General features: G+C 38.0%; 1 protein-coding gene across 4 annotated transcripts in view; it reads right to left on the bottom strand.

Annotated features, from left to right (window-relative positions):
* LOC136876035 (guanine nucleotide-binding protein G(o) subunit alpha) overlaps positions 1-14,236 on the bottom strand; it is a 108,778-nt gene extending 94,542 nt beyond the window's left edge. For all 4 annotated transcript variants that reach the window (XM_067149646.2, XM_067149649.2, XM_067149648.2 and 1 more), the window contains exons 1-2: positions 14,147-14,236; positions 13,818-13,964 (exon numbers count right to left, since the gene is read on the bottom strand). In XM_067149646.2, the coding sequence (XP_067005747.1) occupies positions 13,818-13,941 (124 nt within the window). In that variant the 5' untranslated portion in view covers positions 13,942-13,964; positions 14,147-14,236. The remainder of the gene's footprint in view (positions 1-13,817; positions 13,965-14,146) is intronic.
* Between the last annotated feature and the right edge of the window lie 620 nt (positions 14,237-14,856).

Raw genomic sequence — 14,856 nt, 5'->3', positions numbered from 1 at the left:
TGTATCTCAGGAAGAGAAAGTTTGGAAGGGAATTGCACAGGGTAGTATAATCGGTCCGTTACTTTTCTTAATATATGCAAATGATTTAGGGAACAATATAACATCAAAAATAAGATTGTATGCAGATGACATAATTGTTTATAGGGAAATAAACAACACTGAGAATTGTTCAGAATTACAAAGGGACCTTGAAAGTATCCAACAATGGGTTGAAGAAAATAATATGAAGGTTAATGGAGGCAAATCAACTGTTACAACTTTTACAAACAGGAGCTTTAAAACTGAATTTCAATATACTTTGGATGAGGTAGTTATCCCAAAAGATGGCAAGTGCAAATACTTAGGTGTGAGATTTGAAAGTAATTTGCACTGGAAGGGTCATGTGGATGACATTGTTGGGAAAGCATACAGATCATTACATGTCATAATGAGGCTACTTAAAGGATGCAACAAAAGTTACTTGAGTATGGTTCGTCCATTATTGGAATATGCAAACTGTGTTTGGGATCCTCACCAAGAATACCTAATAAAAGAAATAGATAGTGTACAGAGGAAAGCAGCAAGATTTGTAACAAGGGATTTCAGGAGAAACAGTAGTGTATCAGGAATGTTAAAGGAACTAGGGTGGGAAACTTTAAGTGAGAGAAGGGAGAAAACTAGACTTACAGGATTATATAGAGCCTATACAGGAGAAGCAGCATGGGGAGATATCCGTGAGAGGCTTCAGTTGGAAAATAATTATATCGGCAGGACTGACCACAAATATAAAATTAGAAGGAATTTTAGCAGAAGCGATTGGGGTAAGTTTTCATTTATTGGGAAGGGTGTGAAGGAGTGGAACAGTTTACCAGGGGTAGTGTTTGATCCTTTTCCAAAATCTGTACAGATATTCAAGAAGAGAATAAACAGCAACAGAGAAAATAAATGAAATGTTAGAGGGCATTCGACCAGTGCAGGTTAATATAAATAAAAAATGTGTGTGAATAAATTAATTCCATCTCCTGGTCTAAGGAGTTTGGACAGCCAAAGTAGGGGACTGCCTGTAGGGGTGAAGTATAGTGGGGACTTTGAGGGCCCTGGGACCGCTACGGTAGCCGTGAAGGCCCTTCAGGAACTCTGAAAAGTGGTGGCAAAAGGGGCTCTGGTTAAGATGCAGCAGGTCTTTATGCTACTTAGGTTCCAGAATGGGTAAAAAAAAAAAAAATAATAAATAAGTCATAAATGCAATGTAAATTTTAATCTTATACCAGTTGTATAGTATCATTTGAAGTAATTCCACATACTGTATATCAATTGACTATATTTGTAAGTAGTACAGGAGATATTATAAGTAGAATTTTGTAAACAATATAAATTTATTAAGGATGAGCTGTGTGTTTAATAGAAAAAATTGTTAGCGTACATTGTATAATATTGTATTATAGGAAAATGTTCTTCTCTTGTTAATTTAATATTCAGTGCTTGACAATAATGTATTTTAGTGTACCATTTGCCACCGAGGTAGACACCTCATTTGCAAATAAAGAATTTGATTGATTGATTATGCTTGTTGATCTTATTCTGGACCTTCTGTTGTTTCGACCTGCGCTTAAAAGTGTTATAAAATGACTTCAGCTGCTTCTTCGATCTTTTTTTTAACAAAATCTCTAGCATTAAACTTGTCTGTTAATTGTTCGCAAGCTCTTTTACAGTCACACTATCAGTTACATCTTTCTTTTCAGCAAATAACCTTACCAATAGTGCCTTCTCTTCTTTGGAGAAATTCTCGCCCCTTTTTTGAAATGTTCCTTTGTTGTCCATTTCTTCTTAGTAGTTAAATAGCTAACTTTTAACACAATAGAGAAACATTATATAACTCATGGGAACTGAAAAATATTATTTTCTAACCTTCTTTTGTTTTACTAGCAAATCAGAAAGGCCAACATATATTAATTTGCCATGGACACCTAAATATTATTCTGATGAATCGTCATATTTGACGAAACCTCAAATAAAGCCAATGTGTGTCGGTGAAATGCTTCTCATTTTAACGGATCGCCAAGCCTTGATCGACCATCATATTTGATGTTCATCACGACATTTTGACGAAGGTTGGTGAAACCGGGCATCAGTCTGCTTAATTTTGACTGGAATGTTTTGTTATTATATTTACGCTGTTCTCAGAGTGCAGTTGTTTTTTAATTGGAACATTTTATTATTATGATTACACTATACTTGGTTTTCAATATATTAGAGGTAATTTTCACACATTTCTGTACGCATTTCCATAAAACCTGATCCATGTATGCGTGAAATATTTTAGGAGTGTATGTTTGTTTTTACTGTATGGTTCAAAATCGGCAACACTATGTGAGAAACATGAGGGCCGGACAGTCAGTATTTTTGCACCTCTAATCCTTCCTTGTGTACCATATTACATGTTATTACAGTTCAACAATAAAGGTGTTTCAATAGTATTGAATAGGTGGAACAAATTAAAACACCTTTATTGTTGTTGAATTGTGTACCATAACCGGTTAGCACATGGACAGCTGAATCAAACCAGTCTCTGGATTGATGACTCAACAACAAAAGTAAATGTACTTCTAACGGTTCCAGGACATCGCAAACACATCTCTGCTCTAATACAGAATTCCCAGTAAGATTTGCATACATTCTACTTCCTAATAATGCTACTAAGGTTGATGTGCACTGGCAGTAATTTTACCCACGGCAAACAAAAATCAGCAACGAATACACCCATTTAGCATCTGAACTGCTCTACGAAGGCACTATAATGGGCACGAGAGAGGTAGAAGGAAGTAGGTGACCGAGCAGCATGGTCGTCTACACCATTCAACAGATAAGAAAGGTATAATAGCAGAATGGCGCAGTGCGAGTGTGACGAGCTCACTACACGGGGTAATAACAAGGCATTTAAAGTAGGAATACTATTTGAGATGTTGGATGTAGTCAGCCAACCACAGTACTGGCCGAAAGGAGTAATGGTGAGACGGTTCGTTCGTCCCTTTCGAAGGAACACACACGACTCCACCAATAATGATTGTAACGGACTAAGAGAGAAGAGTGATAGGAATTTTATACTATACAAGAAGCTCCGATGCATAACCTGGAATATACATGAACTAAAGAATGCTTATAGCTCATTACGTCAAGATCGACTGGATACCTATGATATCGTAGTAGTATTATTAGAAACCTGAGGTGTATGTACTATCAACGCAGGGGCCGAAAGGGCACCCAAAAGGAGGTATTTCATGTTTAACAAGTCCAGGTCTATCAACTTTTGAACTGATTCTTAAAAATGAGAACGTTTTAGTTGTAAAAACTACAATGTGCACCATAATAGGTGTATACTCTTCAAAATGGCGCCCGATAATGACGACGTAGTGTTTTATCCTTCGAGTAAATTAATCGTAAAATGTGACGAAAAGTGCGGAAAATGTCGAAGATTAGTGAAAAATAGGATGTTGTGTGATTCATGTGATTGATAGTGATAAGTGTGGAAATTGCCCTAGAGACATAAAAACTAATGAAAATGTTGACTGGAGTTGTGAGCAGGTCTTCGGAATGTTGTAGTTGGCAACGGTGTTGACAATGAAGCACCAAAAATAAACGATGGGGAATATAAAAATTGCATTAGAAATTATAAACATTCTTTTTTTTTTTTTTTTTTTTTGCTAGTTGCTTTACGTCGCACCGACACAGATAGGTTTTATGGCGACGATTGGACAGGGAAGGGCTAGGAGTGGGAAGGAAGCGGCCGTGGCCTTAATTAAGGTACAGCCCCAGCATTTGCCTGGTGTGAAAATGGGAAACCACGGAAAACCCTTTTCAGGGCTGCCGACAGTGGGGTTCGAACCTACTATCTGCCGAATACTGGATACTGACCGCACTTAAGCGACTGCAGCTATCGAGCTCGGTATATAAACATTCTACAAAAGGACAATGAGGCTGTTAAAGTAGAAAATCAAGAATTAAAAGAAAGACTGCGATTGCAAGAGTTCGGGACTGACCATTCTTCGAGTGATATACCGGTACCAGTAACAAACTTGAGCACGTTGTGTCAAGTAGTTCATGATTGGCCGGCTAAGAAGGAATCTACAGCTGAATTTCTGCCCTAAATAATTTAATTCTGGAAGAAAGTGATCGCGCACGTGAAAATTAATCATTACAAGTAACAACTCTCATTATTGTTCCGTATTGAAGATGACGTTATGCATAGATATCAAGGATAATTTAATAAAAAACCACCTATTGAATAGGTGGTTTTTTATTATCCTTGATATCTATGCGTGCCAAGGTTAGGCCTAGATTTCAGAATCAAGACCCAGCCAGGCCTAAATAAATAAAGGTAGCTGTGTTTGGTGATAGCCACGGAAGGGGGAATTGCGGGAGTGATAAATGACGAGAATATAGCAGCAACCGGAGAAATATATCCAGGAGCTTCTATCAGCAATGTCCTGGAAAACGTAGAAGAAGCAACTAGGAACTTCGGAAGCGGCGATGCAGTGCTTATCATCGGTGGGACGAACGACGTAGCTCACGACGACGCCAAGAATGTAAGATCACAACTTAAATATACACTAGGGAAGCTGACTCACACTAATGTCTTTGTAGTGAACGTGCCCCACAGGCATGATTTGAGTAGAAACTCATGTGGGAACACTGAAGTGGACAAAGTCAATACAGATATTGTTAAAATTTGTAAACATTTTCATAATACTCAGGTTATTGAATGCAGCAGTTTTGAGAGATACTGTTATACAAAACATGGCCTCCATCTGAACAATTCAGTAAACGAAAGATTGCTAATATTGTTCTCGATTTTATTAATCAAAAGATATGTACTTTGAAAAATGCAACTCCCTTAGGTTATAATACCCACTAGGAAAACTAGTAGCTGACTCAGCCAACTAGAAAATGTTATGAATTTTAAGAGGCCATGTAAACCAAAACTAACATCTGTGACCGAATCAGATCGGTCACCAAATCAAACCATTATCAAAGATAGTTTAGTAAGTAGCCAAACTCAGATATGTTATTCTCCTATTCATAAAATACCAGTACATGAAACATCAGGTCAGAAATCTCCACCAGTAATGAGCGATACAAAAAGTAGTTGCCGAGAGGTAAATGGCATCCAAAAGAAGGATAGCAATTTATTGCAAGTGAATATCCAATGCATTAGAAATAAGTTGTTGGAATTAGAACACTTTTGCCAAACCGAGAAAGTTGATGTGATTTGTGTATGGGAGCATTGGCTTTCTGAAAATCAAGTAGAATATTTTGTGCCCTGTGGATATACTGTGGCAGATATGTTTTGTAGGAGTAAAAGGAAAAACGGGGGAGCTGGGATTCTAGTTAGAGAGTGTGTTAAATTAGTAAAGATTGATTTAAGTCAATATTGTGTGGAATTAGAGGGAGAATTTAGTTGTGTGAGGCTGGTTGATCAGAATTTGATAACTGTTAGTTTGTATAGATCTCCAAATGCTGATGCTTATGTATTTCTTAAGAATTTTGAATTAATAATGGAAAAAAAAAAGAAGACCAAAGTTGTTTGTGGGGATTTTAACATAGAGATGGCATATGGGCAGATTTCTAGAAATTTTCTGAATTTACTAAGAACTCTAAATTTAAGTTGCACAAACAAGCTACCTACACATAATAATGCATGCTTGGATAATATTACTGCAAATTTTTCGAGAGATTTGTTTTGCAGATCATGACCCCTTGCTTTCATCATTATATCTTAACCAGCCTGACATAATTTACAATGATGAAAAAGGGTGATGATTATATTAACATATTTATTGAAAATCTTAAACAAATTTCTCCCATTTGAATTTCAAATGGGAGAAAATGATATTGAAGCTGTATTTGGAAACTTTCTGGATAAATTGGTTGTGGCATTTATGTTCACCACTGGTAAAAATTAGTCGTAATGTTAAACTTAAAAGTAAGAAAGTGAACTGGTATACTGATGAATTGACTCAGTATACAGAAAGAATGCTTTTGCTGTATAGAATTTATAAGAACTCTTGTCCAGGAGGAACCGAGCAGAATGGCGTGTGTAAAGCTTATCTTAATTGTAAAAAGTTATATAAAAGAAAACTTATCCATACCAAAACTTTATCTTGTGAAAAATATGTTGAGAATGCACCCAACAAATGCAAGGCAGCATGGGATGTTATAGTACAAACATTTCTCGATCCGGAAGAACTGAATAATTATTTCTTAAACTCTGTAACAGAAATCTGAGATCAAATTAAGGCAACAGGTACGGATGCGAGTGACTTTCTTCACAATCAACCCCCTGCCGAAACACTTTCCATTGGGTTGAAATCACATCTGATGAAGTAATTAAAGTTAGCTTACAATTATCAAACTCTAAGAGTATGGATTGTTATTGGTTATCTAATTACAATAATCAAAAGAATAATACATTTGAGTTATGAACCTCTAGCTTTTATTTTTAATAAGTGTTTAGAGTTTGGAGTTTTTCCTGATCTACTTCAAATTTCTAAAGTTATTCCAGTATTTAAAAGTGGGGACAAAGAACTTCTTCAGAACTATCGCGCTGTCTCAATTGTTCCAATAATTTCTAAAATATTTGAATGAATCACTTTTGTACAGTCAACTTAGCAACTATTTTGAAACTTACAATCTCCTATCCGACAGTCGGTTTGGGTTTTGACAAGGTAAATGTACTCCTACTGTTCTTGAAATTGTTAATCAGATATTAACAGCTTTTGAAAATGAGCAGGCGATCTCTTTGGTGTTATGTGACCTAAGTAAAGCTTTTGATTGTATTAGTCACAAAATTTTACTTGCAAAGCTTGAGATGTATGGTGTTGAGTATCCCTCACTGAACATAATTAAGTCATACTTAAATAACAGATATCAGTTTGACTCAATTAAAAACAGGTATTCCACTTTGAAGAAAGTCACAACTGGTGTGCTACAGGGCTCTGTCCTCAGTCCATTTTTATTCATTCTGGCAGTCAATGATTTACCACAAAATGTCACAGCTCATACTCTTATATCCTATGCGGACGATAAAACGTTTATTACAAAACACCAGAGCATCTCAGTTTGCATCAGATATTGCAGGAAGCTCTTGCAACTGCAATGCATTGGTTTTCATCCAATATGCTGTTGTGCAATCAGGAAAACTCAATTTCTCACAATAGGATTATCCAAAGATATTGAAAGTCAGTCAGTCAGTCAGTCAGTCAGTCAGTCAGTCAAACTTTTGGGCTTTCATACTGATGCCAAATTGAACTGAGAAACACACGCTGATCATGTTTATAAAAAAATATCACGAGTGGCCTATCTGATATGGAAATTGAGGGATTTAGTTAGCAGTGACTACCTAAGGATGGCATATTTTGGTCTCTTCCAGTCACACATTACTTATGGACTGTTATTATGGGGGGCATTCTTCTTATGTATATAATATACTTCTAATACAGAAAAAGGTTGTCCGAACAATGTGTAAGGCTGGTGCAGTTGACCAGTGTTGACCTCTCTTCATTAAGCTTAAAATACTGACAATTATAAATCTGTATATTTATATATCACTGACATATGTTAAAAACAACATAAATGAATTCAGTACTAGGGAAAACATTCACCTTCATGATACTCGAGGTAAAGCAGACATTGACATCCCAATACACCGGCTGTCAAAAACTGCTCACTCACATAAAATCAGTTGTTTAAGATTATTTAATAAATTACCACATTCTGCATGGTCCACTCCTTTAAGTAATTTTAAAAGAAAAATGTAAGATTGGTTAATAGAAAATCCATTTTATAATACCCCTGAATTAATAATGTTAGTATTTTTAATAAAAGGTGTATGTTCATTTAGCCTAAGTAATATTAAGTACGAAATTATCATCAGTTGACAAAGCCCATTTCATTGTATATGGTCAATGGCGGATAAAGATTCTTGATACTACCCACCAGACACCCATGAAAGTATCATAATAGAGGAATGTAGCACAGCCTTCAGTAACACAAACAAGAATGAACCCTTCATAATGACTGGAGATCTGAACTGTAGACTCGATTATCAGACTACGAAGAAAAAACTTGTTCTAGATTTCCTAGAAACAGAAGGGAGGCTTTACAAGACAGTGATTAAATAAGCCAAAGAAGCATTCCAGCGTATAACCGAAATTAAATTGATAGAAAGAGCTGAACAAAATCCCAACAGGGTTCTGCAACCAAGGCAACCAAAATTCCCAAGGCACATGACAATGGAAATGTGGAAATCACATTTCAGTAAGGTACTACAGGCCAAGAACTTCAGACCATCCAAGAAGAACGACAATAACAACATTACCATTACCTGACTGTTCACAAAAGATGAGGTAGAGGAGGCAATTCGGAAAAGTAAAGACCACAAGGCTTGTGGTCCAGATAGAACACTTGAAACAGAGCATTACAGAACTCTAAGCAGCTTGGACATCCATCATGAATCAATGCCTCATAAGATAACCCATTCTGGACAGATGGAGATACGCCACACTAAAGGTACTATACAAGGGGAAAGGAAATCATGACGACCCACATGCTTACAGGAGTATTGCATTAGAATGCATTCCATTTAAAATACTCCTTGAAAAAAGACTAACAGAACTTGTGGACCGTGTGATACCGGAAGAGCAATTTGGGTTTCAAAGGGGCATATCTACTCTACACGCTGCTCAGTATTTACAAAATGACATACGAGAAACAACAGGGAGACAGAAGCAGAAACTACATGTTGCTTTCATCGACTTCTCAAAGGCCTTTGACTCAGTCAATAGAACATTACTGACAGAAAAACTCGAGCCGCTTATTGGAAGTTCTATTGCCCTATTTGTTCTGATACGAAATATATTTGCAGAGAACTTCGTACAAATTGACGACAACTTGACAATGTCCTTTCCGATAGAACAAACAACAGGACTGCTTCAGGGGGATCCGTTGAGCCCAATCCTGTTCAACATAGCGACCACGGACGCAATCAGGAGAGTAAGTGCAGAGAATGTAAAAATTTATGTCTATGCGGATGATATGGCAATTGTGTCTTCGTCCAGTGAAGATCTACAAACAGCTTTTGATAGATTAGTGGAATGGGCAGGAAGAAACAATTTACAGCTGAATGCAAGTAAAACAGTAGTCTTGACATTTAGACGAGGAGGAAAAACTGCATTGAAAGACACAAATTATAAGAGTGAGAGATTATCGACCCCTGCCACCTTTAAGTACAGGCCACATGTACCACTTTCACGCTACATATAAAAGACAAGGTCGCTGCTGCAGTAATAGCCATGAATGAAATCAAGCATCTGCGGAGTCTCTCAGTGGATACAGCGATGAAGCTCTTTAAAGTGAAGATCTCACCCATAGTGAGTTACGGACTACATCTAATATGAGACCCCTTACCAAGAGTAATTTAAGAGATTTAGAGAAGACGAAAGCCGTTTATCTAAAGAAAGTTCTAAACCTATCAAAATTTACTCCCTCATGATTGGTATACGAACTAGTAAGGGACAGGTTCTTCATAGAGGACCAGCAGGAGTGGATGCTACTACCTGCCTACAACAGTGTTCTACAAGAACTTCATTTAAAGAAAAAGGAAATATGGAGAACGTTTTATACCACGGATGCCATGATGACTCAAGATTGGAAACAATAAAATTATGAGTTACTCAAAATGTTTGCTCCCGCTCTCCTCCTGACCAGTTTGATGTGATGGATTTCCACTAAGATGATTTTGACAGCGATTTCAAACTGTTTTGTGATTTTTATAAACCAATAGTTTGTAAACTATGAGGTCCACAACCTCACCATGTGCTACTATCATTCATTTCCATCTACATCATTTGTTTTCTCATTCCCTTGTTTCTTAGGTTAACGCAGTTTTTAGTATCTATTATTATTTCAAATTAACATCTGTTTCACTGAATTTTGTCACAATAAGTTGTTTTTTGCTCTGCATATTGATGTAAATATTGTATATTTGTGCTAATTTTGTTTCCGTATAGGCTCTCTTTTGTTTGTTTTTTCATTTGCGCTTTCATTATGTTTTTTAGCATTTTTTCAACTCATATTATGTAAATTATTCCAACCCCCCTAATTTTTTTCACTGAAGATGGCTCAAACGAGCCGAAACATGTCTGATCTTGTTTACTCCGTCTAATGACGGAATATATGATGTATTGATTTGGAGGATACTTTCATTTTTCGCCATTGTAAAGTGACATGTCATGACACGATATGCGGTACATGGCTTCCATCAAAGAATATGTGACAATACGAAACATCATGATCCGCAGGAGGATTGTGTGTGTCAGCTGTGCAAGAATTGTTGTGTGATCGCTATCACCTCCAGGAATGTGGAAAAAGAGTGTTGTCGTTGACCAAATTTTGTAGTGACTAACACAGAGAACTACATATGGTACTCTAGGTGAACTTTTATTCGGTTATGTAGACGAAAGGTATCTACGAAATGTCACTGTGATATTTGTCCCAAATAGAACATAATAATAACAACTTTTACACAAATAAAGTGAAAAAGCTGCGGTAAATTAAAAAAAACTGTCGTTACTAGAGAAATATGTATACGTACTTACAGGCTGTAGACAGGACTCCCTTATGTCGTATTCTGCTGCTCACGCCGTCTTTTGTTTCTTTCTTGAGGTCCAGGGCTAGCACCGACGAATGGGAGTGTTATGACTAGCGCAGGCAGTTCAAATAGCAAAATAGCATGATCCCTAGACCAATAAATGTATTACTTTTTTGTTGAAAGGAAAATAGCATGATCCATGGACCAATAAATATATCATTTAATGAATGAGTTAGGGCACAAAACGAATGAGCAACATGAAGAAAACGACACCTAATTAATACAAACAACTTCAGTGAGCAAAAACATCACACACGGAAGTGTTAGACAAACAAAACACTTACGGAAGTGCTGCGATGTAGCAGAAAAAACAGTTGTAAGGTAGTAAAGCATGTATCCATATTATTCTCTAGACTTTATTTGTGTAAAAGCAATTATTATGTTCCATTTGGGACAAATATTACAGTGACAGATACCTTTGATCTACATAACCCTTACGGAGGGAGGTATGCTCTTCTTGTGTATTTCCTATGACTAATAGCGTTTCCTGTCCATACAACATATATTTTCTTCTACATGTGAGGAATATGTCCTTACAGTTTGGTATACCATACTGTTACACTCTGCATATGTAAATTTTCTGTTTGGCAGGAAAATACCAATTTGCACTTCACAGGCAGGAGGTTCCCATAAGCTATTATATGCTAAATCCATGTCAACTTTACTGGTCTACAGCACTTTCAACATTCTACAACAAAATATGAATCTCCACTTCTTGTCTTGATAATTTAATGGGCTTCGCGTGAGAGCGGTATACCCAGCCACGTAACCTATTAAACAATCCCAAAGTACGGAGGAGGCAGACACATAAAGTATAAAGTGTAAAAAAGGGGGAAATTAAGGAATGAAACAACAAAACTACTACACAGGAAAAACACAAGGACACTAGGGGACTAATCTTCACGGCACAGCGACCGATACTTGGCGACTTTCTACCAATCACAAACAGACCGGGTCAACACCTAGGGAAGAAATAAAGGTATCTAAACTACTGGACTGGGTGGGTGACAGAAAAGAAATGAATAAGGCAACTACGGGCTAGATATCGAGTATCTAACACGTCAATGTATTGGGTACCGCGAAATTGTGAATGAATAGGATATGAGGTAGATATAAAGCAATTATCGGAGGGAGTTCGTGTTATTTGGTTACATTACCACTTGCATTCCTAGGAGACCTATTTTGTGAAGAAACATAAGATTCTAAGTTGTGTAAAAGAGCCACAACTTCCTCCTGCAAAGTAAGGAGCCTTTTTGACCATGTGGCATCGTGCTCAGCTGCCTTAGCACCTAGTTTGTCCGAAATAACTGGAATTAATTTCGAAACCGGGTTTGAAGCCCGGGATTTTTCTGGCTTGGCGGTCTCTAGGCGACACAACCTGCTTGGAAGGAACCGAAATGTTCGTCCAGGATACAGAGGCTTTGGGAGATATTGCAGGTGTAGCTGAGGGAGGTATTTTGAGGAGTTCGCGATATCTCTGGACATCATAACCTGGTAACCTATCTGGACTCGGGGTGGGTGATGAGACAACCGCCGTAAATTTACGTTTTCTGGGCTGCTGATTCTGCAGAACCGGCGTAGATTTCTGGAGTGGAGGAAATTGTTGTAGGGTCAGAAGGGGGTTGAATCTATTGGCTACTGGAGTAAAAAAGGACTCTGAGGATAAAGGAGAAACTTCCAAAGCCTGCTTTTTTTTCATGTCCTGTTGTCGTTTATGTTCTGGGCATTGAGGAGATCCTACTGAATGCTCCCTGGAACAATTGAGACAAAGTCTGGTAGGATTCTTACATTCTGTAGTTTCATGATCGTGTGCGCAATTGGCGCATCGAGGGATTTGAGCCCTACAGTTTTTTTTGGTATGGCCATATCTTTGATATCGCCGACAGATCGTCAGTTGAAAGACAAATGGGTCGACCTAGTACGAACCCGATAAATGGAAACGAAGGCAGGTAGAGTCTGGCTGCGAAACGTAAGTTTAATGGTGCCAGTTGGAATATAACTGACCCGTCCATCCTGAACGGAGCGTCGTTTCATTCTCTGAGCTCCAACGATAGGGGCGGTCGATTCAGCAACCTTACAAATTTCATCTACCGACAAATCTTTATCAACCCCTCGAATAACGCCTATCTTATATAGGGACGTGGAAGGAATAAACGCTTTAAGATGTTTTTCCTTTAAGATAGGGTTGGTGAGAAAGTGATTAGCTTTTGTTCTTGTCTGAAACTCAATTTGAATCCTATGGCGACCTTGCCTAGCAATTTGAGTAACACCCTCAAATTTACGGTCATAATTTTTTTTTCCCAAAGCCATGGGATGTGTGTTGCCCAATTTCTTACTTACATCAATGGCCTCCACAAATACTAGATAGGGGCCTGTATGTGTATCATCGTATGTCTGCGTTTCAGGTTTAATAGAATACACATCAACCTTAGTAGAGGGAGCACGGTTACTATCAGATGGGGTTGGGTCATTTAACACAAGTGTATTGTCCATAGAGTACTCACGACTATCAACTTCAACAGACTCCTCCTCCATACTCTGTCCCCCACTCGACTCCGCCATGAGGTGGGGAGTGAGTTGGGAATTTAATACATATAATACTCACAAACTGTCGTACCGCTCCCAAGGAAGCTAAGCAAGGCGCAACACGTTGCCAACTCCGATCCTACTCACACACCACAATGAGTAATATGCTAGCACCGATAGTCACACGTCCACTCGCCACCGGGAACCAGCGTGAACTCTACGCACTTCTTAAAAAGATCCTTAATTATAAAGAGCAGAAGTTTCTATAAATCATGCAATTATACAACCATCCAAGTTGCACACTTCTTATACAGTATAATATTTTTAAATTCCTCGCACAGTCTACTACTCACATCCGGGAGATAGTAGGTTCGAATCCCACTATCGGCAGCCCTGAAAATGGTTTTCCGTGGTTTCTCATTTTCACACCAGGCAAATGCTGGGGCTGTGCCTTAATTAAGGCCACGGCCGCTTCCTTCCCACTCCTAGCCCTTCCCTGTCCCATCGTCGCCATAAGACCTATCTGTGTCGGTGCGACGTAAAGCCCCTAGCAAAAAAAAAAAAAAAAAAAAAAAAAAAAACTACTCACATCACATAATATACTAACCCAACAAAAGTATCTTGATAACATTACGTTCTTGCTTTGCCAATTCACCAAGTTGTTTATCAATCTCTTCACTCCTCCGTCGCGCTTTAGTCTCTTCTCTGTCTAGTGACAGACAGCCACCCATCCCATTTTGTATAAATACGTACACTGAAAAACAAAAACAACATATACGGTAAACACTCGCCCAAGGAACATGGAACGTCAGATTGGACAACAAAGCCCACAACGGAGAGCTTTGCTTATTCAAATAAAACATCGTATATTTGTATTTCAATCCGTAATACAATGATTCAGTTCACGAATCAATCAATCAAAGCGACATCACTCACCTTTTATTAACTGTGATCGACAGCATTTATCAAAATCAGACCACAGAAATCACACCGTCCCAGACGCTATTCTTCTTCTTCTCCTCCTTCGTAGTTTTTTTTACAAGCGCCTAGTGACAGGATCGTACTATGAACCAAACACGAAACACGCATGCGCGCTTCCATGCTGTGCCACTAGCTGAACGAGACCGCGCTAATGTAACTGTTGGAGTTAACAAGTGCTATTATCGTAAGGTGGCTATCGTTATTCGGTGGTTTTATTTCGTTTTGATCTTTCGTTTTTCTTTTCCTTCGTTGTTGTTGTTCTTTTCATTTCTTTTCTTTCGTTGTTATTGTTCTGTTTTCTTCATTTCGTGTGGTTTGGTGATAAGCAGATAGGCAATACGCCTACTCTATAAGTTCAGTATGTTTACTTGCTCTGAGTGTGGTAGTGTGTACGAAGCAAGAACTACTTTGCGGAGGCATGTAAAACAGAAACATCCTCTGAAACTGGAAGAAATAGCCCCAAACTCACGGAAACCACAGGGCAGTGGGATTCATACGTGTAACGTATGTAATAAAACTTTTGTTCAGCAATCGTGTCTGAAGCGGCATCAGCGTAACCAGCACTCTGACACTGTTGGTGGCGAAAGTGAGAGGGGAAGGTGTTCATTTAAGTGTACTATGTGTGATTATACTTCACCAGTAAGAAATGATATTCTTGATCATTT

The sequence above is a fragment of the Anabrus simplex genome, chromosome 6 (genome assembly GCF_040414725.1).
Source record: "Anabrus simplex isolate iqAnaSimp1 chromosome 6, ASM4041472v1, whole genome shotgun sequence".
NCBI lineage: Eukaryota > Metazoa > Arthropoda > Insecta > Orthoptera > Tettigoniidae > Anabrus > Anabrus simplex.
Note: the sequence above shows the minus strand (reverse complement) of the source record. Positions and strands in the feature narration are given on the sequence as shown.